The sequence below is a fragment of the Syngnathoides biaculeatus genome, chromosome 4, assembly GCF_019802595.1.
Source record: "Syngnathoides biaculeatus isolate LvHL_M chromosome 4, ASM1980259v1, whole genome shotgun sequence".
In the NCBI taxonomy this organism is placed as follows: Eukaryota; Metazoa; Chordata; class Actinopteri; order Syngnathiformes; family Syngnathidae; genus Syngnathoides; species Syngnathoides biaculeatus.
This window is the reverse complement of record NC_084643.1, coordinates 16,754,003-16,780,832: the sequence shown is the minus strand read 5'-3', so window position 1 is coordinate 16,780,832 and position 26,830 is coordinate 16,754,003. Positions and strand designations below refer to the sequence as shown.

Genomic DNA, 26,830 nt, shown 5'->3' with positions numbered 1-26,830 from the left:
ATATTACCCTATAGTTTCGAGCCATATTCAGATGATATGCGATCACGGCCTAAGCGCCTCCTCGTCCGATCCACTTCCGCGGTGGCGATGAGCCGGCCGGTATGGCTCATTTTCGGCGCCGAAGTGGCAAATCACGGAGCCGACCCGAGGTGCTTTAGGGCGTTGTTCATAGCCGCTGCAGTACGCGATGAACAACACCTTCAAGCCGGGGCGCTTGACGGCGTTGTCGTCGCACGGGGCTGAGTGCTGCATTGTCCGCAGCGTTCTTCAGAGCCGCTTCTGTCTGCAAGCCCAACACGCAACCTTCGCCGAAGCCGTGACTGGCTGACGGGGCGCCTCGGCCGGTGTGGGTCATTTTCGGTGCCGATGTGGCTTATCACGGAGCCGAGCCAGGCTGCATTAGGGCATTGTTCATAGCTGCCGCCGTCCGCAATGAACAACACTGTTGAGCCGGGGCGCTTTACAGCATTGTCGTCGCACGCGGCTGAGTGCAGCATTGTCCGCAGAGTTCTTCCTTCGCTGGCGAGGCGATGCAGCACCCTACGCTGATGAGCCCATCGCCGTCCGACCCGCACGTCGAAACATTTAACACGCCTGTCATACGTACGTGGATCTTTTGTTACGTTATGAGACGCTATTATTTTTTTTTAGTAATTGTATACACACCTACCTGTCATTTGGAACCCATGAAGCTCTCGGCGTTTGCATCCGTGCAGTCCATTTTTCACTACGAACCGGGTCTCTTTCAAACTTATGAAGGGTAAATAAATCCATCCTCCCAAGTGTTCAACCAATGTCCAATGCAACGAGCCGGCATTTTGGCTAACATGAAGGAACAACGAACTACCTTCCTGCAGGTAAAACTAATAGAAACAAACGAGTCCACTTGGGGGCGCTCCTGTCCTTTACGTCACTTTCTGCTTCTCGAAAACAAATCCCTCAAGAGGCTTTTCATGGCGTGAGATACAAAAAATCAAAATCATGTTTTGTGGTGGGGAAAAAACGCATGGGCCCATATTGGCTGCCATTTTTTCATTAATAACATACTAAAAATCATCCATTTCATGACAGTGGCCCTTTAAAAATGTCCGTCTCAATGTCAATAAATTCTGATTATGGTATTATGTAACAAGTACATACTCGCATATAACAACTCAGTAAGTTATTTTAAGGCCTTGAGATTCCATCCCTAATCACACCCGCAATTTTGTCTGTGGGCATGACTGACCACACCCGTACATTTTTCAGATGTGAGTGACTGCATAATGCTGGTATGTGGTTTGTGCTAAACAACATAGCTTTCGCTATGATCCCCCAAAAACGGCATCAACAAAGAGATATGCTTGCAAAGAACAAACCACCACCATGAGTAAACAAGCACAGCTAATGAACTCAGAGCTTGCTGTCATACTGGGAGCCTACAAGGCGAGGTGGCCCAAGTTGGAAGAACAACACGAACAATGGATTAATTAACAAAGAACAAATGATCGCCATGAAAAATAGAAATGAACCCACTTCATTCGGTAGACATCGCCGGGAACAAAATAAAAGTGAAGTTGGGAGCGATGGATGACAAATGACAAACAATGAAAAAGGGGAAAAAAAAACAAAAGGAAAGAGGCGGCCCAGGCGAGTTACGCCACAATTCCTGTAAGGATTCTGGATGCTTGAGCTAACATGTCTGCTTCCACTTGAGGAAGTCGGAAAACGAGCTTTGCAAAGTCAAGAAGACCAAGCTTGGTTAATTAATAAAGAACAGACAATCGCTGTGAAAGAAAAACAACAAAGTAACTTCATTTGCTGGACATCGGCGCGAACAGGGTAAGCAACGTGAAGTTGCGAGCGGCGTGGGATTAACCATATACACAGTGAGTTAGATTGTACTTTATTAACGTATTTAATAATATAGCTATGCTATATAGCTATACTAGCTTAAAGCATAAGGTAGCATGCATGCACGCTATTTAAAAAGGCACCCGGAGGAAAACTTGAGTTTGGTTGTACTTTATTGAAGTATTTGAAAAGCGTGCATACACGCTACCTTATGGTTTCGGCTAGTATCGCTATACACCTATACTATATAGCTACATGTTTAAATTCTTAAAGTACAACTGAAGTCACGTTTTACACTTAAATATGTTATAATGGACATGGATGCTCCCGTATGATTTAAGCTAATGTTGCTATATAGCTATATCCTTTGCGGTGCTAAACGTGCATGTTTTGTCAATTATTTCTTCACTCGTCGTTTTGTCATCTGCTGGTTGTACTGTTCTGTTTGCTGTGGTGTAAAGATTTTGGTTTGGTGTGAAACAGTGGGTGAAGATGGTGTGTTGACTCATGACTCGCTTCCACCGCTCGTAGTGGTGGTGGGGGGGAGTGTAAGCTTGTTCTTCTGCTCACAAAAATAAAGGTGCAATTGTGCCTCACTGTCTCGCGAACGCCACCCTGCCTGTGCCTAATAATATAGTGGGCCTTGTACGTGTGTTAAATACTGGAATTGCACCCGCATCTGAGACTGCGCTTTTTAATATGGTGAGCCTTATAGCCGTGAAAATACGGTAATTTAGATGTGAGGAGTAAGAAAAAGTGACAAGATTGCCAACTGTTTAACTTGCAACTTGATTAAAGGCGGGGAGGAGCATTTACTTAGGTGACGCCAGTCATGCAGCATGTTAATCCAGTTGACAGTCCTGACCTCAATGAAGTTGAAAGTTCTCACGTTTTATTGCAAATCATTCAAGATAAGTACAGTGGTACTTTTCTGTGACAGAAGAGTCTCTACTAGGATGAAGGGCAAAGTTTATAAAACAGTGGTGAGGCCAGCCATGATATGTGGATTAGAGGCACTGAAGAGACAACAGGAAGCAGAGCTGGAGGTGGCAGAAATGAAGATGTTGAGGTCCTCGCTAACAGTGAGCAGGTTGGATAGGATTAGAAATGAGCTCATTAGAGGGACAGCCAAAGTTGGATGTTTTGGAGATAAAGTTCTAGAGAGCAGACTTCAATGATTTGGTCATATCCAAAGGCGAGAGAGTGACTATATTCGTAGAAGGGTGCTGAGGATGGAGCTCCCAGGCAAAAGAGTGAGAGGAAGGCCAAAGAAAAGGTTGATGGATGTTGTGAGGGAAGACATGAGGGCAGTGGGTGTTATAGGAGGGCAGTGGGTGTTATAGAGGAACATGCATGAGAAAAAGATGCCACGCTGTGGTGACCCCTGACGGGATTATCTGAAAGGAAAAGACGACGACAGTGGTACCTTTTCTTACTAAATTAATCCGTTCCGGAAGTCGTTTCATAACCTGAAATTTCCGTAAGTAGAAGATTTTACAAGTAAATAACACCCCCCCCTCCACCACTCCCTACCCCGTCGCCAAAATTAAGCATTCAAAATACATAATGTAAACAATAATGAACAAAAAAAAATGTTGATTTACCTTTGGCGTTGGGCGACTTTGTGAAGAAAAGGGTGAGTGACAGGCAAAAGGTATCGTGGAGGACGGAGGAGGAGGCAAACTTTGACAGCCGAGAGTCAACATGTATGAATGTACGCATGCAACTTAATCCCAAACTAAAGTTCCTTGCGGTCTATGGTGAAGAATGTTGAATAAACTAAAACAGACAAAGTTGTATTTTTGCATTGTGCGTTAGCTTGTAACAGCGCCAGCATGATTCGGTGACAGTCGAGTGTCCAAAATCATGCCACACTAAATACAGGATGTGCATCATGGCTAAAGATTGACGTCCCTCCTAGCCAATGGGATGCCAAGAAGATGCTACATAATAGCCAATAGGAGAGCAGCTCTATCGTGACACACAAACCAAGATACAGGAAGTGCATCATGGGTAAAGATTGACGTCCCTCCTCGGTAATGGTATGCCAGGAATATGCTACAGAACAGCCATTCGGAGAGCAGCTCTATCACACCACACAAACCAAGATACAGGAAGTGCATCATGGGTAAAGATTGACATTTGTCCTATCCAATGGGATGCCAGGAAAATACTCCGGCGATAGCCAATGGAAGAGAAGCTCTATCGCAGCACACAAACCAATCAATACAAAAGGTCCACTGTCATGAAATGCATGATTTTTAGTACGTTATTAATAAAAAAAAACGGCAGCCGTTATGGACCCATCCGTTTTTCCACCACACATGATTTTGACGTATATGGCTTTTTGTAACTCCCGCCATTAAAATCCTCTTGAGGGATTTATTTTCGAGAAGAAGCAGGAAGTGGAGTACAGGGCAGTATGGCACTCAAGGATACTCGTATAATTCTATTAGTTTTACCCGGGGGAAGGTAGCTCTTTGTTCCTTTGTGTTACCCAAAATGCAGGCTTGTTGTATTGCTGGATATTGCTCGAACACTCGGGAGGATGGATTCGCTCTTCATACTTTTCCAAAAGATCCGGTTCATTGTGAAAAGTGGATTGCACAGGTGCAAAGGACGATAGCTTCCTTGGTTTCAAATGACAGATAGGTGTCTACACAGCTACTAAAAAAAGTAATAGTTAGGGGGAGGACGTAATCCGTAAATCAGGGGTGCTAAATGTGTCGATCTGCCACGGCGGCATTACACTTGACCTTTAACTTAAGGCGCCCGCGAGGCATGTTCTAAATATAGCACAGATCACAAATTATCGTTATTTGTGCTTTAAATTTTAGGTCTGACTTGCTTACATTGACATTTTTAAAATGCTGTATAATATATAAAATAAGAAATAGTGTATATATATATATATATATATAATAGTGAACTGACTGAAGTTTGCTGTAAACATGTAGCCCTTCATATGATCAGTGCTCATGAAGTAGCCCTCAGCCTCAAAAAGGTCGGTGACCCCTGCTATAGAGGGTGTTAATGATATTGTTCCCCATATTGAAACGAACTGGGAGAATATAATGACACCTGGGGAAACCATTGCATTTGCTATGAGTTTAGTAGATCATTAGTGTGTTCCACTAAGTTTAAAACATTTATGGCCTCCAAAATTTGTGTTGGATTTCTGATTCTGTGGGTTTTTACGAATAGGAAAGCCAAATTATGTAAAAAAAAAAAAATACTTGAAACTGTTTCCAGTGTGGGCCTCAAATCTACAAGCTACATAGCTAATTTACATTTTCTCCTCCCTTATTAGATCCTGGTAGCCATTGAGCAAGTACAGGACCTGCTGCCAAAAATTGAGCGGAGTCGCTCAGAGCCCTCTCTCCATCGGGCCGTCCATGCTGCGGACCTGAACCCTCTCCTGTTCCACACCACTGGACTGATGCCCCCGTAAGATTCCAGCTGCTGTCGGTGGAAAGGATGCAGCCTTTTCTGAAAACCACAGAATTCCAGTGCCTCTGAGAGGCTTCAGCTGCTTTTTTTTTCAGAATTTCATAACAGATCCTTTCAGAGAACTTGGAGCTCCAGCACGCAAACACTGCAGGAATGTTTTGTTCTTATTTTCATTCTTCAAATGACAAATACCTGTTTGACAACGGGAAGGGGATTTTTTTATCTTATTTGTCAGCAGTTTATGTATTTCTTGAGTATCTTCAAAGTGGGCATTAGATACTCTGACAGGGTGTCCATTGTTTTATGACAAACAAATACTGCAGCATTGTCTCATACAGGCTCACAGCTTGCCAGGATCACTGTGACCATAATGTAAAAGTCACATCACAGCAATATCGGTCCTTCTCATAGTACATAGCTCTTTTGATAACTATGTATGTTTTTTTTTTCTTTAGAGTGAACCCCCAAAACGCTGTTTCTCCAATTACTTAAAAAAAACATTATTTAAAGCTGAGTGCATGCGATTTGCAGATTTATAACACCATAACAATACACATGGAAAAATGAAGACAAGACCCAAGTTGCAAGCCAGACAGATTGAATATGTGAGCATTATGTAGCCTTTTTAAAATGTCTACACGATGGAAGTAAATATGTGCCACGAGGATTTCATTTAAAAATGCCACTAAAATTTTATGTTGTAAAATTCACAGTTTTTTCAAAGCGATCACATTTCCAATAACTATTTCAGTGTAACTTTTCAATGGTCACAAATTTGCCATATAAATAAATTCAGCCTTTAAAATTAAAACGCAATATTTCCAATCTCCTGAGAGTCACTGGATTGGCTGGTTGTTAGACGAAATTCAGACAGCGAAATGTAGCCAGTTGAATCTCAGGAGACTGAAAATAATGCATTTGAGTTTTAAAGGTTGAATTTTTTAAATGGCAACTTTAACATTGAAAAGTTAAATTAAAATACAGCTATTGAAAATGTGATCACTTTGAAATAATGTGTATTTTACAACATGAAATGTTCAGTGGCATTTTTAATTCAAATCCTGGTGGCACATGTTTACTTCCATACTGCACGCACACACAATTTAGAAGCCTGGAAAACATTAGCGCAGTAAATGTGGCTGAAGTCCAAATCTGTTACGGGTTATCTTAATCACTGTTGCTCAAATTCAGACCCATTTTGTCAAATAAACATTAACATACTAATTGGTGAATGATGAGTAATATCATAAATGAATATGGAACACAGGATTGACTTGTAATGGTGTATCAAAAGAACTGACATTGACTTCATTATTTTTCTTATTCAACTGTGAGTGTATTTTTATTTTATTTTTTTGTAAACCTAGTGCTTGTAAATTCGACAAACAGTAGTTGGAAGTAACTGGAGAGGAAGTGATTGTGTTGAGTACAGCTCATCAGAACATTCCTTAAAAATGGTGCTTCCATAAGTGGAGAAATCCAAGGCAAGTACCTCTGAATCGCTTTCCCATGTGACCAATTTTCTACCCAGCTTGTCCATCCGTGCACTTTCCAAACTTCTCAGAATGTCTGACTCTGTATTTGTTTGGTGTGATGCTCATGCTTGTTTGTAGAATCTCCTAAATCACTCGTCTGTGTACTCCCTTATGTCATGAAGTGCATTGGGCTGACAATGGATGAATTCTTTTTTTCTTGAACCATGCCAAGAGCTGCTTCTCCGTTTAAACTAATATATCCCACCAGTTGACATTACTAGACATAAAAGACTTAAAAATACTGGCACTTGAAGGTCTTCTTTAATGTTTAGCCCCATTGTCTTTTCAAAATCTGTCATTGGTTGCTCACACAAATGAGTTTAGCTGTGGTTAATTTAGCGAAAGCAACATATAGTTAAGCATATATTTGTCATTTACTTGAATATTTAACCTTGTTGTTTCCATTACAAAGTCTGTTTTAGTTTCAATGTTGCCGAGATTGAAAACAACTTGGTTTTGTAAATACAAGGTCAATCTATTCATTAATTTCACTGTTCTTACACGTTCTTCCATTTTCTATACCACTTATACTGTGCAGTCACAGGGATGTTGGGGACTATCCTTGACCTACAGTGAGAGGCGGAGTGCAGGCACTCTTGGGATTAAAAAAGCGTCAAGTGCAGCAATCCCAGTTATAGAATTGAAAAAGAAAAATAATGTCATTTATGTTTAGATTTAATTACAATGTGGTTGCCCTGTCAAATTTTGTAATTTTTCACACCCACGTTGCTCTGGATGCTGCTTTTAACTTTGGTTTATCCTTATCAGTATGAGTGGCGCAAACTAGAAAGCCTATATGACTTTTGTTGTTGCAGCAATACTGATAGCATTACAGACCGGGTATATCTGTAACAAAAGCAGAGGTGTCTCACTCAATTTTGTGAAAACCTAATTGTAGTTGTGGTTTATCTTGGAGGGCTGTTATGACTATGAAACCATATAAATACGCAATATATATATAATATACGCAACAAGCAGGATAAAAATGAAAATTAAAGACAATTTTCCATTTTGGTACAGATTACAGTTACATGAAGTAGATGTACATGATGTGAGCTGCATCTGGCACCAAGGCCTGGAGTTTGACACCAGCGAAGTAACACATGGTGTTTGAGTGTAGTCATAAAGCGTGCACTTTATTTCCCCCCTTTTCCTCTTATTGTGACAGTATCTACAAACTCATCTTCTTGCAGGAATATGTGAAAATGGGAAGAACGGAGCAGTGTTTGGTCATTGGTTTGTTGATGGCTCTAGGTTTGAATTCTGTCAATTTAATGTACTTTCATCGCTAGAGATTCAGCACTGATACCAATACACAATTGTTTTATGATGACAAATTGAACCATAAACTTTGCGACTTGGGTTTTAGGATTCTGTAAACATGCTCGGCTTTGTTGCACTGAGAGAGAGAGCAGATCTTGATAGCATTGGGTGTTTCCAACACAAGATTACTTGAGAACAGACATGTGGATTTTCATAAACATTGCAGTTAGGGGCTGGGTACCCTATGTGCTAACTCATTCCACGTAGAAATGGGGATTTGTTGTTAGGAAATAACCTTTAATTTGGTGTTAAGATGGATATTTGTGAACCAGGGTTGGAAAGACTAGGTCTTTCTTTTATTTATTAACGTCTTTACAGTTGCGGTGCCGTGCTTGCAGCATTTTAGGGTAACTAAATAGACAAAATTGTTGATATGCTTGCATTAAAAGGAACCGGGGGGTGAGGTGGATATTGAAATAACTGACAAAGTAATACAAAATTTACTGAGAATTGACTCTTAAGTTTGGCATTGCTTCTAATGACCCTGCAGATTTGTTTCAAAGAACATGATGAAAAGTTTACTGCACGTTTATTTATTTTTGGTCATTTTGAATCGAACAACAAATTTGTGTGTGTGTGTGTGTGTGTGTATATTTATATATATATTTTATATATATATATTATATATATATATATATGAAGAGTACAGATGCAAGAGCAGGTATCTCCATTTTTGTTTTTTCCGTAGATGCATTAATTTATAGAATCTAGACACAGCAAAAATGGATGCTTTTCCGTCTGACCTCTTCAAATATATATATATATATATATATATATATATATATATATATATATACACACACACACACAGACACTAATGGAAAAAAAATTACTTTCAATTCGTGTTTAACACTGTTGAAGCACAAAAACACTGCCTGTTTTTATTTTTTTCAGTAATTAGGGTATTTCATTGATTATTGTGGCTCTTTAAATGAAGCGTACGAGTAATTTAGCCTGTTTTAGCAGTGGTGTGAAAAAGTTGCAAATTTCCAGAATTTTTTTTTTCGTTTTGTTTTTGTTTTGCATTTTTTCTCACTAGTTCCCCATCACAATTAATTTGAAATAGTCAAATACAACACAAGACACACAATATGCAGTTTTTTAATTATTATGAAGGGAGGGGGGAAAAACCCCACAAGACCCTTTTTGAAAGTTTGTTCCCTGTTAAAACAATGGTTTATCATACCCGAGTTCAATTTTTCTAGCCACACTCAAGCCTCATACTCCCACACTTGTTTTTGAGCAAGAAATTAAACAACTTCAAATACACTAAAAGATCCTCAAAAGCTTAACATTATTCCAAGATACAAATAAATTTAGGAACAAATGAAAAATAATGTAATTGAAATCTATTACTGTGGAAAAGGCTTTAAATGTATTTTTAAAAGATTGGGACTCCACTGTTCCATAGTGAGAGCTGTTATTCACACAATAGAAGTGGTGAAGCTTCTTGGGAGTAGTAGTAGTAAATTACCCCCAAGAGCGCAGCGATGTCTCATCCAAGAGGTCACTAAATACATCACATTGTCCAAAGAACTGCAGGCCTCACTTGCCTCAATTAAGCCTGGTGATCATGGCTCCACCATAAGAAAGAGGCTGAGACATTTTGGAAATTTTTTGTGAAGGACTGCCCCATTACATCTGGCATAAAACTGTAATACCGCATTATGGAAGAACATACTAACAGTCAAATATGGTGGTGGGAGTGTGATGATCTGGGAGTGTTTTAGGTCTACTTTAGGACCTGGAAAACCTTTAATGATAAACGGAACCATGAATGCTGCTCTCTTCCAAAAAATCCTGAAGAAGAATGTCCAGCCCTCTGTCTGCGAATCTCAAGCTGAAGTGAACTTGGCTTCTTCAGCAGGACAATGTTTCAAAACACTCCAGCACTGTTAGAAACTCATTCCAAGTTATCACCATCACTTGATTGCCATTATTGCTGCTCAGGGTCACCCATCCAGTTGTTAGGTTTATGGGGGCACTCACTTTTTCCACACAGGGCCATGTTGGTTTGGATTTTTTTCCTCCAGTAACCTTCATTTAAAAAAAAAAAAAAAATGCATTTTGTGTTTACTTGTGTTGTCTTTGACTAAATTAATTTTGATGGAAAACATTTAAATGTGATATGCGCACAGACACAAAAAAGAAGAGGCAAACACTTTCTCACTACTGTATGTTTACGTGCGATGTCGATCACTCTTTACAACCTAAACAGAGGAATGCTTTTGAAAGCTATTGGTACTGCTGCTCGTACTCTTAATTTGAACTATGTCTTTTGACGGTATTTGCTCTCAACGTCGTGAGCTCTAAGTTAACCTGAAATGTTTGTGACTTTACACAATAATTTTGTAAATTACATCACATTGAAAAGTTGTAATACTGTTGTTTGTCTTTCAGAAATAGCTATAATACAAGCTTTTGAAAATGTCCATAATGCAAGATGAGCAATACTTTAACTATTACAATATCAGTCCAAGGTTTCTTTGAAATGTTGAACTTTTTTTATTTAGCAGAAGACTATTATGTGACTATGTTCAAAGAGGAAAAAAAATGGTGGACAAAAGGAGGGTTATAACAAAAATAGGCTTTTCATATCTGTAGGTTAATTTACAGTACTTTATTTTCTTGGGTGCCAGGGATGTTCAGTTTGCAATAAATGGTATATTCTGCTGTGTACAGTTAGTTTGTTTTCATTGTTTTTTTAAATACAAAAAAGTATGTTTTTGTGTGATGGTTTCAAAAAAGAACAAAATTATTGCAAAGTGTATTGAAAGTCTTAGTTTTTTAAAGATTTTTTTCTAAAAATGAATAAATTCATCTGTTACATAAGCGTCTTTCATTCTATTTTGGTTAATTGCATTTTTCCACTCATCTAAGTGTCGGAATCAAGCCCTTTTAAGCTTCTATGGACAAAACTGGGTGCGCAATTGATTGGCATGGATGTCTATTAAATTGTTTTATAGTCCCAGGCAAAATTGCTACAGCAGTCACTTGGCGGATGATAAACCTTGTCGGCCGTAGCAGCAGAACATGACTTATTATTACTTATTGGGGCATAACACAAGTCAGTAGTTTGACACGAGCTGTAATTTATTCCTCAGCCTTTCACACTTGGCGCGTCCAACTAATTCTTTGAATACTAAGCCATGAGTGGAATTTACCTACAATGTTTGCATTCGTAAACTGCAATCCAACCATTTACTGGCACAGATCTACAGTTGATGTTTACACATATGTATACCGTTTTAATTTATAATTTTATATGAATAGAACTCCATTCAATATGCCAAAAAATATATATTTATATATTTAAGTAGGGGTCTTCTTCTTCTTATGGGTCGCTACAGCGTGTCATTTTTTTCCATCTAAGCCCATCTCGTGCATCTTCCTCTCTAACATCTACAGTCTTCATGTCCTCCCTCACAACAGTCATCAACCTTTTCTTTGGTATTCCTCTTGTTCTTTTGCCTGGGAGCTCCATCCTCAGCACCCTTCTACCAATATACTCATTCTCGCGCCACTGGACATGTCCAAACCATCGAAGTCTGCTCTCGCAAACCTTGTCTCCTAAACATCGAACTTTGGCTGTTCCTCTAATGAGCTCATTTCTAATCCTATCCAACCGGTTCACACCAAGCGAAAACCTAAACATCTTCATTTCTGCTACCTCCAGTGATTCCTGTTGTTTCTTCAGTGCCACCGTCTCTAATCTATACATCATGGCCGGCCTCACCACTGTTTTATAAACTTTGCCCTTCATCCTAGTGGAGACTCTTCTGTCACATACAGTGAAAAATAAATATTTGAACACCCTGCTATATTTCAAGTCCTCCCACTTAGAAATCATGGAGGCATCTGAAATTTTCATCATAGGTGCATGTCCACTATGAGAGAAATAATCTAAAAAGAAAAATCCAGAAATCACAATGTATAATTTAACGATTTATTTCTGTGGTACAGCTGCAAATAAGTATTTGAACACCTGAGAAAACCAATGTTAATATTTGGTACAGTAGCCTTTGTTTGCTTTTACTGAGGTCAAACATTTCCCTGTAGTTGTTCACCAGGATTGCACACACTGCAGGAGGGATTTTGGCCCGCTCCTCCGCACAGATCTTCTCTAGACCAGTCAGGTTTCTGGGCTGTCGTTGAGAAACATGGGGTTTCAGCTCCCTCCAAAGATTTTCTTTTGGGTCTAGGTCTGGAGACTGGCGAGGCCACGCCAGAACCCTGCCATGCTTCTTACGGAGCCATTCCTTGGTTTTCCTGGCTGTGTGCTTCGGGCCATTGTCATGTTGAAAGACCCAGCCACGACCCATCTTCAATGCTCTGACTGAGGAAAAGAGGATATTTCCCAAAATCTCACAATACATGGCTGCGGTCATCCTCTCATTAATACAGTGCAGTCGTCCTGTCCTATGTGCAGAAAAAAAAAAAAAAGCATGATGCTACCACCCCCACGGTTCACAGGAGGGATGGTGTTCTTGGGATAGAACTCATCATTCACTTTCCTCCAAACACAGTTAGTGGAATGATGGGCAAAAAGTTCCATTTTGTTCTCATCTGACAACAAAAATTTCTCCCATAACTCTTCTGTATTATCTAAATTGTCATTGGCAAGCTTAAGACCGGCCTTGATGTGCTGGTTTAAGCAGGGGAATCCTTCCGTGCCATGCATGATTTCAAACCATGACGTCTTTGTGTATTACCAACAGTCACCTTGGAAACGGTGACCCTAACCCAGCTCTTTTCAGGTCATTGACCAAGTCCTGTCGTGTAGTTCTGGGCTGATTCCTCACCTTTCTAAGGATATCGCACGAGGTGATATCTTGCATTGGGTGCCACTCCGATAGAGATTGACCGTCATGTTTAGCTTCTTCCATTTTCTAATGATTGCTCCAACAGTGGACCTTTTTTCACCAATCTACTTGGCAATTTCTCTTATCGCCCTTTCCAGCTGTGTGGATGTGGAATTTTAAAGGAGGACTAACAGGTCTTTGAGAGAGGCCCTGTAGCTCAGTGGTTAGAGCACTGGTTTGGTAAACCAGGGGTTGTGGGTTCGTATCCCACTGGGGCCTCCACTCCCTGAGAAGGGTTGCGTCAGGAAGGGCTTCCGGCGTAAAAATTGTGCCAAACATATATGTGCGTTCATTTGAGATGATACACTGTGGCGACCCCGTAAGGGACAAGCCGAAAGAAACTTACTTACTTACTAACAGGTCTTTGAGGGCCAGAATTCTATCTGATAGACAAGTGTTCAAATACTCGCTTGCAGCTGTATCACACACATGAATCATTGAAAAAAATTCATACATTATTTCTGGATTTTTCTCTTTAAATGATCCATTTCACTGTGGACATGCACCTACTATGAAAATTTCAGACCCCTCCATGATTTCTAAGTGAGAGAACTTGCAATATCGCAAGGTGTTCAAATACTTATTTTCTTCACTGTAGAACACCAGACACCTTCCTCCAAAAGTTCCACCCCGCGTGGACCCATCTCTTCACTTCCTTACCACACTCTCCATTGCTCTGGATTGTTGACCCCAAGTATTTGAAGTCATTCACCCTCGCTATCTCTTCTCCCTCGAGTTACACTCTTCCCCCACCACCCCTCTCATTCTCGTACATATATCTTCGACTAATCTTCATTCCTCTCCTTTCCAGTGGGTGCCTCCATCTTTCTAATTGTTCCTCTACCTGCTCCCTTCTTTCACTGCAGATCACAATATCATCTGCAAATACCCTGGTCCAAGGGGATTCCAGTCTAACCTCATCTGTCAGCCTATCCATTACTACCGCAAACAGGACAGGGCTCAAATCAGATCCCTGATGCAGTCCCACCACCACCTTAAATTCTTTTTACAAACCAACGGAGCATCTCACCGCTGTTCTGCTGCCCTCATACTTCCATACCTCCACAGGTATGTTATCAGGACCAACTGCCTTTCCATTTTTCATCCTTTGTAGTGCCTTTCTAACTTCCCCCTTACTAATCATTACCACTTCCCGGTCATTCACACTACTCTTCCTTTTCTCCCATTTTCTTCATTCATTAACGTCTCAAAGTACTCTTTCCATTTTACTTAGCACACTACTGGCACTAGTCAACATATTTCCAGTGCTATCCTTAATCACCTTTACTTGCTGCATATCCTTCCCGTCCCTATCCCTCTGTCTAGCCAACTTGTAGAGATCCTTTTCTCCTTCTTTTGTATCCAACAAGCATCATCATACAGCATCTTTTGTATTCCTCTTGTTTGGCCTTCGCCACCTCTACCTTTGCCCTACGTCACATCTCAATGTATTCCTTTCGCTTCTCCTCAGTCCTCTCCCTGTCCCACTTCTTCTTCGCTAATCTCTTTCCTTGAATGACTTCCTGTATTTTAGGGTTCCACCACCAAGTCTCCTTCTCCCCTTTCCTACCAGAAGACCAAGTACTCTCCCGCCTGCCTCTCTGAAAACCTTGGCAGTCGTATTCCAATCTTCTGGGAGCTCTTCCTGTCCGTCTAAAGTGTGTCTTACCTCTTTCCGAAAGGCCACACAACATTCTTCCTTTCTCAACTTCCACCACCTGATTCTCTGCTCTACCTTTGCCTTCTTAATCTTCCTACCCACTACCAGAGTCATCCTACACACCACCATCCTATGCTGTCGAGCTACACTCCCCCACCACTACCTTACAGTCAGTAACCTTCAAATTACATTGTCTGCACAAAATATAATCCACTTACGTGCTCCTACCTCCGCTCTTGTAGGTCACTCTATGTTCCTGTCTCTACTGGAAATAGGTGTTCACTGCAATTCCATCCTTTTTGCGAAGTCCACCACCATCTAACCCTCGAAGTTCCTTAGCTGGATGCCGTACTTACCCATCATTTCTTCATCGCCCCTGTTTCCTTCGCCAACATGTCCTTTTGAAATCTGCACCAATCACAACTCTTTCTCTCTCTGGGATGCTCAGGACTACTTCGTCTAGTTCCTTCCAAAATTTCTCTTTCATCTGGAGGTCACATCCTACCTGTGGGGTATAGCCACTAACCACATTATACATAACACCCTCAATTTCAAATTTTTGTCTCATCACTCGATCTGAAATGCTTTTCACCTCCAAGACATTCCTCGCCAGCTCTTCCTTTAAAATAATTCCTACTCCATTTCTCTTCCCATTTACTCATGATCAAATAATTTAAACCCTGCACCTAAACTTCTAATCTTACTCCCTTTCGACTAGCTCTCTTGGATTCACAATATATCAACCTTTCTCTTAATCATCATGTCAACTAACTCCTGAGCTTTTCTTGTCATAGTCCCAACATACAAAGTCCCTACACACAGCTGTCGGGTCTGTGCATTCCTCTTCTTCTTCTGCCGACTAAGCCGCTTTCCTCCTCTTTTTTTGCCTTCAACCTACATTATCTGGATTTCTACCTACGCCTTGCAGATTAACCGTGCCGGGGACGAGCGTATTAAGCTCGGGCCATGACCTATCCGTTCTTGACTTCGTTTGATGAACGGTCAAATATGTCTGGCACAGTTTTATGCCGGGAGCCCTTCTGGACGCAACCCTCTGCATTTATCCGGGTTTGGGACCAGCCTCAGGACGCACAATATTGTGTTCCCAGGTCCTCTCCTCCAGTTTTTCACCAGTTTACGTATAGTTGAAGCCAGAAAGTGCATACACTGAAAAAAACACATTTCATTGTTTTGTCTCACTGTAGTCAAATCACAGGAAACCTTTTCTGTTTCAGGCCAGTCAGGATCACCCAAATTATTTCAGTTTGTTAAAAGGCACAATAATGAGACAGAGAATTTCAAAAGTTTAATCCATTTCCTTAGTATTAAGTCGCAGTTGCTTTGAACTGCATGACTTGGGACAAACGTTTTGGGTAATATTCCACAAGCTTCTGACAGTACTTTGCTTGAATCCTGGCCCATTGCTCCTGACAGAACTGGCTGTAACTGAGTCAGGTTTATCGGTTGCCTTTGTGTGCACACGTTTTCAGATCTGCCCACAAATATTTAGATGGGATTCAGATGTGATGGCGAGTCCAAGACAATGACTTTGTTCTCCTCAATCCACTTTTTTTAAACCATTTTGGCAGTAATCTTGGGGTCATTGTCCATTTGGAAGACCCATTTACACCCAAGTTTTACCTTCCTGGCTGATGTCTTGAGATGTTGCCTTAATATCGCCATGTAATGTTCTTTCTTCATAATGCTGTCTACTTTATGAAGTGCTCCAGTTCGTGCTGCAGCAAAACAGCCCCACATCATGATGCTGCCACCTCCATGCTTCACAGCTGGTATGGTGTTCTCAGGTTCCACAAGCTTCTCCCTTTTTCCTCCAGATGTAACATTTTTCATTATGGCCAAACAGGTCCACTTAAGTTTCATCAGACCACAGGACATGTTTCCAGAAGTTAAGCTCTTTGTCTTGAGGTCTTTTTGCAAATCGTAATTTCTTTTTTTAATTTTTATTTTTTTAGAAGTCATGGATTCAATCTCTGTGAGTGGCCTTTCATTTCCTTAATGTTTACACCTGCGTATAATTGTTTAAACAGATGAACGTGGCACCATCAAGCATCTGGAAATTGCACCCAAGGATTTTCCAGACTTGTGCCACTCCACAATTCTTTCTCTGATTTCGTGGACGATTTCTTTTGATTTTGTCATGATATAACACAAGGAAGCAGAGTGTTTGAAGTGTGAACTTGAATACAGGTGTGCCGTAAATTAACTCACACAGTGTCAACTTACTAATTGGGAGCTTCCAAAGCCATGACCTTATCATCATATGGGTTTCCCCATGTTCTTTAAGGATGTAGTAATTTGTGTATGTAAACTTTCAACATCCAAAAAATAATGTATTAAATTCTCTCATTATTGTGGCATTTAACAAAATTTAATTTTGTTGATCCTGACTGACCTAAAACATAAGTTTAGTCTGATTTGAGTAAAGACAATGACACCAAAAATTAAATGTGTTTTTGCAGTCTATGTAAACTTTTGATTTCAACTGTTTATAATCAAGTACGGTATTTTCCGCACTATAAGGTGCACCTTCAATGAATGGCCTATTTTAAAACTTGTTTTCATACAACCCGCACCGCATTATAAGGTGCATAGAATAGACGCTACAGTAGAGGCTGGGCTTGCCATCTTGCTTTGTTCCTTCGGAAACTCTGTTTAGTCTTCTTTAGTTGGCGCACATCAAATCCTTATTGCTCCCTCCACTTCCGCACCATTGATTCGTCAATATTAAATTCTCTCACTGCTGCTCTATTCCCATGTTCCACTGCGTGACTGATTCCCTTGAGTTTAAACTCTCCGTTGTAAGCGTGTCTCTTAGTCTGAGCCATTTTGGGGTCTTTACACAAACACATAAATGGAAATGAAACGGCACGCTTTGCGCAGTCATTTATCCCAGCATGCACCGCAAGCTGCTTCTTCTACATGGGAAAATGGAGTCGGCGCCTGCTTACCGTAGTTGCGATACTTGTTGCGGCTCAATACTGATCCATATATAAGGCACAGAGAGAGAAAATTAAAGGCGCTTAGGTGCGCCTTAGAGTGCGGAAAATGCGGTAAGTTTTTCAACGAGGACAAGTGGAAGAGGCTCTTAGCCTACTTTTCTGAAATTCAGTTTGGTAAATCACTGTGATGACTAACAGATTGTTGTACATGGCAGCCTTGCATCACTTTGGATTTGAGATCAACACGGATTTTGAGTTCAAGATGAAGATTAGACTTTGAATTTTGATTATGAGAGAGAGAATTGCCATCATGGAAGTCTGTTTGGTCACATCACAGTGTATAGAATGTGTGTCACGATTATGACAAAAGATTGATTGCCTTACTATTCTGAGGACCGGGGTTCAAATCCCTGCCTGCCTGTGTGGAGGTTGCATGTTCTCCCTGGTGCCTGTGTGGGTTTTTTCCGGGCACTCTGGTTTCCTCCCACATACAAAAAACATGCATTAATTGGAGACTAAATTGCCTGTAGGTGTGATTGTGAGTGCAACAGTTTTGTCTCTATGTGCCCTGCGATTGGCTGGCAACCAGTTGACGGTGTGCCCTGCCTCTTGCCCAATGACAGCTGGGATAGGCTCCAGCACTCCTGCTACCCTCGTGAGGATAAGCGGCTCGGAAAATGCATGTATAGATGTTTCTTTTCACAAAATCAAAACTGGTGTTTTTGATCAGGATCAACCCATGTTCTGTTGATTTCTAAAGACTGAAAATAGATGAAAACAAATTTTTCTGGCAATAAAATAAGAATGAACTTTCAGTGAATTGCTAATAGGGACAGATTGAAGACAAACTGGAGATGTATTTTAGGTGCATACTGTCAATAAAAGCAGAGGAGCAGTACAGAGACTGGATTGACATAAATGTGAAAGAACAATATATTGGGATGTGGTGATGGAGGAAGTGGGATGATTTTTCTTTTTAATGAAAAATCTTAGCCAATTCATTAGTATTTTATGAACGCAACTGAATACATACAATTGAATTTTGAATGACAACATGGTGCTCTCTGTTCTACAACTTGTAGCCCAGTCCAGATCTGCTGATATGGCAGAACAGTGTCATGGCGAAACACATCCCTAAGACCTGCCAACAAAACAAAAAAAAATTACCATAATCATCTGTACTGTAAGTTTTAACCATGTTTAAGCCATGCAATCGATCAATTGGCATTTATGTTTTGCATTTCTTCTGTTTGAATAAAATGCTACTCTTCAGGACTCAAATTCTAGCTAAGGTTAACGTTTGTCACATGATACTTTGATCTGACTCAGCTTCCACCATCTGGGCCTGCGAATCTGGCAGAAAAAAGTAATATGTACCACTACAATGTGATACACCTGTTTAATAGATCACAGTTTGTCATTCAGTTCATATATACATTAATATGTCAATTTTAGAATTTACAATTTCACCTAAATTCCTATAATACCAACAGTATTGCACTTTCATGAATTTGACTGTATTTTATATGCCTTATTAATATGTAAGATGTGAGCAAAGTTACAGTTGTTCAGTCAACTCTTGTGCTGAGAAAAAAATGTTTTGGCAGGGTGATCAGTTTTAGTTAGTGTAGCCAACTAGTTTAGTTGCAAAAAGAACAAAAATGACTTGGCAGGTTGGTTCAAGAGCTCATCCAAAACCTTTTCATGAAGACAATGAATGCAACTGATTAAATCTGTTCTTCTTCATTCTTATTTCTGATATTCTTTATCCATATGAGAAATGACTTTTATGCATTTTTTTACCTCAATAATGCAGAGGAAAATGACAGAAATCCCAGTGCTTAGGAAATTGTCTTCAAACCAGTATCTCAGCTTGTCCAAACACCCCTGCAAAACAGACAAACTTTTTGGACTGAACTGAGGAGGGAGGAGCACTGAAGACACTTGATTTTCGCATTGTTCTCGTTAGACTACTCCACAGTGTTCATTGAGAAGACCTACTGTACCATTGATCTGTATTCTGGAGTCTGTGGTGGCCCAGTACAATCTTTAAAGCAGCAAGATTCAGGCACATTGCCTCCCCAGTCTGACACATTGTGCACCCCGCAGCAATCAAACTGGGGGAAAAAACATTCAGATGCAGGATTATGCAGTATTCTGTTACGGTGTAGTGTGTTGGCAATGTGTTTCTTGGTGACTGTGGTCCCTGTTCTCTTGAAATAATTAACAAAGTTCTCCCGTGTAATTGTGGGCTGATGCTGAACCTTTTACATGAAACCCCGCAAGCAAAAAAATCGGAGGAGCCCCAGACCGCATAAGATTTAGAGACATTTCTTTATTCCATTTTCTAATTATTGTACCAACAGTTGTCTCCTTCTCACCCAGCGTCATGAGAATGGTCTTAAGTCCTTCAGTGTACAAAAAAAAAAGCTCTCCAAATACCACGATCATGACAAAACATTAAAATACGGTGAAGTAAAGGTTAGTATTTATCAAAATTGGGAGGTATTTTTCTTTCTTCCAATACAGTAAGCTATTGTAACATTACATTTTGAACACTAACGCTGTGATTGAATGTAGATAGTACAGTACAGTACAATGTATTTTGTTTACAAGTTAACTACGATTGCCGAGCCACCTTAGGTAGTGACTCAAGTGTACCACAAGAGGAAACTAGCGTACTTCCTTGGTACCTGTATCAGTCTTGAGAATGACTGAGGTAAGAAGTGCATAAAATGTCACAAAATACTCATTTAAAATTCAAACTATAAATGACACGTTTTCCCCTTGGAGCCTTCTCTTCCACACATACATGTACTCATGGAAGAATTCTTAAAAGGATTCTCCACAGTTCTGTCATCACAGCCAACTTGAAGTCGGCCATGTCTTCAAAACATTCTCCAGAATCTCTCTCTGTTGGCATGTTAGTTGAAAACTTGTACTTTGTTTGTGTTTAAAACATATCTCGTGGTTCCAGTCATGTAGATTTTGTGCCACAGCTTCGTATGTCATTGTTTTATCTGGTTTGTATCTCACCGTGTTCTGAACCAGATCCCACTCACTGCGGAAGTCCCCTGGATTTTTCCCTTTTGCTTCCTTTAAACCCTCATTCAGATCGCGCTCGACCCATTCAGAAATCTAATGAGGTGAAATGTAGATTATTGGCATAACAATTGTTTATACACTGTAGGGAAGTGCAAAAGTGTTCCGGATGTGTCCTTACGTCTTTTTCGTACAGGAGAAGCAAGCATGCCGCAGTTAGCTGCATCAGCAGCAAGAAGAAGAGCATCAGGAAGAACTGACAATAGATACACACAACACGTTAATGGCATTCTTTCAACTACATGCATTTGCACGGAAGAAGCACAAAATGAAACAATGGATAATCTGTCCAAATTCTGCTTCTGCTGCTGCTTTGCATTTGCCTTAATGTTACTGATGTTGGGGGATATAAAAATCCAGAAATGTTGGTATTTTTCCACAAGAGGATCAAAGATTTAAGTCAAATCAGATCATTTGCACACAGGCACTGGTAATGCTGGGAAGTGTCATAGTTCAAATACCTCATTACTGTACTTAAGTAGATCTGTAGTTTAGTATGAGGTGACTTCTTACTATACATTTGCAAATTTTGTCCTCACTTTCATTGCCATTACTTTTTCAACCTCTGCCAATAATGTAAACAAACAAAAGTAATAGTCGCTTTTTGATTGACTGACTGAGAACTTCAGATAAGAAAAAAAACAGGGACAGCGGCAACATGGAGGCATGCGAAAAGGGGAAGATTAAAAATGACAATGGTATCAGATTCATATAGGAAAGATATTCCCCAGGTGTGGCCTTTTTAAAGAGAATTGTTTGCTGTCTGCTAGAAGAAGGATTCATGGTACGGGTTGTTTCTTGTGCCAGTCTAAAAAACTACACGTTTCTTGTGTTGAAAATCACCTGTAATGTGGCAATTTACTTCAGTTGTTATCACTGGTTACTCAGAATTATTGTTTTCTAGCATGAACTGCCCATTTACGGAGCATTTCAATTGGATTTAATCTAGACTTTGATTTGGCCACTCCAAAATCTTAATTTTTTTTGGAGCCATTCAGAGGTGGACTTGCTAGTGTGTTTCGAATCGTTGACTTGCTGCATGACTGAAGAGCTCTTGAGTTTGAGGGCACGAACTGATGGCCAGATTTTCTGGTACATCACAGAATTCATTGCTCCATTAATCACAGCAAGTTTTCCTGGTCCTGAGGCAGAAAAGCCCACCCACACCATCACACTGCCCCACCATGCTTCACAGTTGGCATAATATTCCTTTTATGAAATGCTGTGCCATTTTTATGCCTGATTTAACAGGCTGTAGCCTGTTTCACTTTCCTAATAGTTACATTTTTGACTCGTCAGTCCACAGAATGTTTCTCCAAAAGTCTTGAGAATCATCAAGATGTCTTCTGGCAAATCTGAGAAGAGCCTTTGTATTCCTTTCTGACAGCAGGGGTTTTCGCCTGGGAACTCTCCCATGGATGCCATTTTTGGCCAGTGTCTTTCTCATGGTAGTCATGAACTCTAACCTTAACCGAAGCCTGGAGGTCTTGTTGATGTTGTTTCAGGTTCTTTTGCAACCTCCTGGATGAGTCGTCATCGCACTCTTGGAGTAATTCCTGGTAAGGTTTGTTCCCAGTTTTCGTAATTGTGGATAATGACTATGTCAGTGGTTTGCTGGAGCCCCAAAGCCTTGGAAATGGCTTTGTAACCATTTCCAGACTCACCTTTCCCAACGGGGGTTGGGAGATTTACCTTTTCAGAGAGGGTCAGAAAGGTTTGGATTTTTTTTTTTTTTTTGCGTGTGCCTTAATAAATTCAATTGTCATTTAAAAGATGACTTTTGTATTTATTTGGGTTGTCTCTGAGTGATATTAATATTGGTTTGATGATTTGAAACCTTTGTGTGTGATAGAAACAGAAACACTGAAATCAGGATGGGGAAAATAATTTTTCACAGCAGTGTAGTTCTTAACATGCGGCATGGAACACAAGTAACTTTTCAGAACCTCAAAACATTATGAGTCAGGACTGTTATAAGGACAGACTCAACAGTGCAGTAGATGCATCCTAGCGATTTGCCGCCTGCGAATATACCTAAAAGAAAAAAAATCTTAAAAAACCGCTTTTTTACATTTTTTTTTAAATATATTATTTTTGGGACACCAATCCCAAGAACATTTGTTTGCATTATATCCATGCTCGTATTTTTTGTGGTTTAAAAAATATATATGGGCAGATATTCACTATTTGCGGTGCAGCATGGTCCCTTGTCACCTAGAAATACCTGGGGTCTGCAATACTGTTTTTCTCCTGGTATTTTGTGTACAAGCATATTTTATTTTGTCATATCAAAACCGATTTGTATAATAAAACAAAAAAATATATAGCGTGTGGTACCGTCAGCAGGAGACAGCGGTTCTCCTTCAGCGCTCCCAGGAAGCCCAGGAAGGAAACACATGAGATGATGATGCCACTGATCAGCAACATGCTTGCTATATTCAACTTGGCCAAGGAAGGTGTAAGTTCAATCAGTTTGAAGTTCATCAGCATGTACACGCCAAAGCCTAGGACTGCCACGCCAGACATCTGACACCATATAAAAATAATTTCAGTCCGGAGCACATATTCAGTAGAAATGCTTTCAGTTTCTGCACTGACTTAGCCACAGAACTTTCTAAAACAGAAAATTCTCTTCTGTTTTTGGCATTTATTCACTGAGCTGGTGTTACTCAGTTGTTTCATTCTAAATTTGATGGGTGTACAGGTTGCCTGGGGGGCCCTTAAGGACATGAGCCCCCATAACCCTTATTTCAAATCTGGACATGAGCCCTTAAGTATTTATTTTGTCTGATAAAATAAAGCAAACACTCACAAAAAAACAACTTAATTATTTTCAACATAAAAAATAAATGTTGACCGTCTAAAATACTCTATTTAAAGCTCGTTTCATTGCCTGAATTTTTACTTCTTGTGTCTTCAATATTGTGCTGGTAAACAAAAATAAAAATGAATCCTTTTCATTCAACATCAATTAAAAAGTTTGTAAAGGAAATCTAAATAAATTATAATTAAAATATCAACATCTTGTGAACAGTCCTAAACGTGTTGTAACATGTCATGGATTAAATGTTACTTTCGACCTCACAGATTTGTTTTCGACTGTCATTTGGGCTTTATTTGATCTCCATCTTAAAAAGAGCTAAAGGTTGCTAATATATATGGTTTAAAAATTAATGTCCAAAACAATAATCAGTTTTAGTACTTTTTTTTTCAATTGCGATTATACTGGGAGTGATAAGGGCTCGTGTCCACATTTGAAATAAGGGCTAAAGGCTTATGTCCTGAGGGCTCCTGTCCTTCAGGACTCCTGTCCTACACCCGGTCGCTTGGAGACTCAACTATTACCACTGTATACAAGTAATTTAAATGTCAGTTTTCCATTGAACTTTATATGCTATTTAATGTCTGTCTAAGTTAATTGTTATTGTTTTTAATGCTTAATTGTTAACACCAGTATTTAGACCAATATTCGAGGTAATAATTTCAAATGTAACGTTAAAAAAAAGGGTGTAGTGTTAATGATGCCTTTATGATGACTAGAGTTTCACCCTGGAATGATGTATTCAGTTGAAGAATTTAATCTTGAGTATGTACACTTACAAACATACCACTAATGAATAATAACTACAACTACAATGATCTTATTAGGCTAAGTGTTTTGTAAATGGATTGGTTCTGGCACATTTGTGCCATCACAGCATCAGAACAGATGACTCATGGAGACATACGTACAAAACAAAGAAAGTTGGCGACACACATGGTGTACTTTAAACACTTGAGGCAGCCGTGGGTCATTGTGTGATGACTCTGTTAAGAAATGTCACAAGATCATGAAAATGCAAACAGAGGACGTGTCTTTGCAGTTCGATGTTGAGTTTGTCTTCACAAATCGACAGTCACACTTGAGGGAAGTGATTCTGACTCATTTCCTGTCTTTCCTCCCAAGTTTGCAAATCGAAACAGTCTTTCGAATACATTTTGGTCATTGACTGTTGTATTTTTCCAATTAAAATCTCAATATGTAAGCATTTGGTCAAATGTGGAAATGTTTGAACAAATGTTAAATGAATTATTCGAGGTAAATATTGCTTCCTAACTCATTAGCCAGTGTTCATGGCGAATTGTGAAAATGGTTACTGCATTATTGTGCATAGAATATTCATCCATCCATTTTCTTAGCCGCTTATCCTCACAAGGGTCGCCTATCCAAGCTGTCAACGGCAAGAGGCGAGGTACACCCTGAACTGGTTGCCAGCCAATCGCAGGGCACATAGAGATAAATACCCGCACTCACAATCACACCTATGGGCAATTTAGAGTGTCCAATTAATGTCGCATGTTTTTGGGATGTGAGAAGAAACCGGAGTGCCCGGAGAAAACCCACACAGGCACGGGGAAACATGCAAACTCCACACAGGCGGGTCTGGGATTAAACCCGGGACCTCAGAACTGTGGGGCCAACGCTTTCCAGCCGAGCCACCGTGCCGCCTACATAGAATATATAATTTTAAATTTGAAACATAATTGGGACAACCTATGAGAGAAAAAAAGTGAGTATTCTAAAAATACTTATCTAATAGTAGTACAAGAAATGTTTCAAGGAATGTGTCACAGCTGTTATTTTAGCACATCTTTTCCTCCTTTGTGTATGCTAGTAAAAACAAGTGCTATTTTTTATAGTCGATACAGTGTACAACGCGTACACACTTATTTAAAATACATAATTTTAACAACTGTATGATGAAGATCGTATCTTAGTCTAACGGATGATGTGACTAATTCCAAGACAAAGTGAATGATCAAGGTCTTACCTGTTTAGAAGGCAGTTATGAATGTTTATTGAGAACTCTGCTGGTGCTTACACTTCCCCTTTTCTTCATACTGAGGACTGAGTTGTGCCTCCCGGGGCTTTGAACACTGTCTTACTTCCTCTTTCTTTGCATTGGGTGGAAAATCTATGTGTGAGAAAGTTCAGCATGGAATAAAGCAAAATAGCACAGCAGACTTGTATTATTTTCGGAGGTTTGGGGAGGGGGTCTGAAAAGCCTGCTACAAATCATATCTGACTGAACACAGACCGAAGTAAAGTCTCATTCTTCTGTGAGACATGATTGCTGCCTGTGACATAATCAACCATGAGATTTTATGACAGATGTTAGAATTCTGGGTGAAAATATCTGGTACTGCTCTAAACTGATTCAATCTCTATCCTGAGGACAGAGCGTACTGTCGATCCATCCATCCATCCATTTACTGAGGTTCTTATCTTCAAGAGGGTCGCGGGAGTGCGTGAGCCAATCTCAGATGTCATCGGGCAAGAGGCAGGGTACACACTGAACTGGTTGCCAGCCAATCGCATGGCACATGGAAACAGACAACAGCGACACTCACAATCACACCTAGGGGGCAATTTAGAGTCTCCAATAAATGCATATTTTTGGTATGTGGAAGGAAACTGGAATGCCTGGAGAAAACCCACGCATGTGTGGGGAGAACATGCAAACTCAGCACAGACGGGATTTAGATTTGAATCCCGGTCCTCAGAACTGTGAGGCCAATGCTCTAACCAGTTGTTCACCGTGCCAGTACTTGAGAAACTGGCAGACTTAAATTGTAGTGGTGATGGCTGATTGAGAACAGGTGCTGGAAAAGAGGGGGGTGGGGAGAGCGAGCACAAGCATACTGGGAGCATACTCCAGCCAGTGCCTCCACTCCTCCAGCCCCCAGACTACACCCAGCAGTTCATGATTCCCGACGTCATAATTCCACACCATAGGTGATAAACGATGGCGAAGAAGAAGTGGGATACTGAGAGGACGGAGGAGAGGCGAAAGGAGTACATCGAGATGCGACGTAGGGCAAAGGTAGAGGTGGCAAAGGCTAAACAAGAGGCATATGAAGACATGTACACCAGGTTGGACACGAAAGAAGGAGAAAAGGATCTCTACAGGTTGGCCAGACAGAGGGATAGAGATGGGAAGGATGTGCAGAAGGTTAGGGTGATTAAGGATAGAGATGGAAATGTGTTGACTGGTGCCGGTAGTGTGCTAAATAGATGGAAAGAATACTTTGAGAAGTTGATGAATGAAGAAAATGAGAGAGAAG

At 40.2% G+C, this 26,830-nt stretch overlaps 2 protein-coding genes and 1 pseudogene across 5 annotated transcripts in view; 2 read left to right on the top strand and 1 right to left on the bottom strand.

The window, feature by feature from the left end:
* The window catches only part of araf (A-Raf proto-oncogene, serine/threonine kinase), a 63,082-nt gene extending 54,357 nt beyond the window's left edge, over window positions 1–8,725 (top strand). For all 3 annotated transcript variants that reach the window (XM_061816808.1, XM_061816807.1, XM_061816809.1), the window contains exon 16: window positions 5,144–8,725. In XM_061816808.1, coding sequence (XP_061672792.1) covers window positions 5,144–5,284 — 141 coding nt within the window. In that variant the 3' untranslated portion in view covers window positions 5,285–8,725. The remainder of the gene's footprint in view (window positions 1–5,143) is intronic.
* A 196-nt stretch (window positions 8,726–8,921) lies between these two features.
* On the bottom strand, window positions 8,922–25,618 carry zgc:64051 (leukocyte surface antigen CD53). 2 transcript variants are annotated; one of them, XM_061817266.1, is made up of 9 exons: window positions 25,537–25,618; window positions 24,458–24,532; window positions 23,063–23,251; window positions 20,847–20,921; window positions 20,660–20,761; window positions 19,630–19,740; window positions 19,427–19,510; window positions 18,657–18,764; window positions 8,922–10,178 (listed from the first exon to the last, which is right to left on the bottom strand). In XM_061817266.1, exons 2-8 carry the CDS (start codon window positions 24,518–24,520, stop codon window positions 18,693–18,695), a joined length of 696 nt encoding a protein of 231 aa, XP_061673250.1. In that variant the 5' UTR covers window positions 24,521–24,532; window positions 25,537–25,618; the 3' UTR covers window positions 8,922–10,178; window positions 18,657–18,692. The 2 variants fall into 2 exon arrangements, with proteins under 2 accessions (XP_061673250.1, XP_061673249.1); XM_061817265.1 differs by lacking the exon at window positions 8,922–10,178 and having other exon boundaries at window positions 18,461–18,764.
* The window catches only part of LOC133499341 (CCN family member 1-like), a 48,105-nt pseudogene continuing 31,460 nt past the window's right edge, over window positions 10,186–26,830 (top strand).

Excerpts from the sequence above, each read along its gene's own strand:
- zgc:64051 (XM_061817266.1), bottom strand. The coding sequence starts at position 24,520 with ATGACCCACGGCTGCCTCAAGTGTTTAAAGTACACCATGTGTGTCGCC. Across the intron at positions 19,741-20,659 it reads GGGATCTGGTTCAGAACACG|TTTGATTGCTGCGGGGTGCA; the intron begins GTGAGATACAAA and ends TTTTTCCCCCAG. Across the intron at positions 19,511-19,629 it reads CTCCAGAATACAGATCAATG|GGGTGTTTGGACAAGCTGAG; the intron begins GTACAGTAGGTC and ends TCTGTTTTGCAG.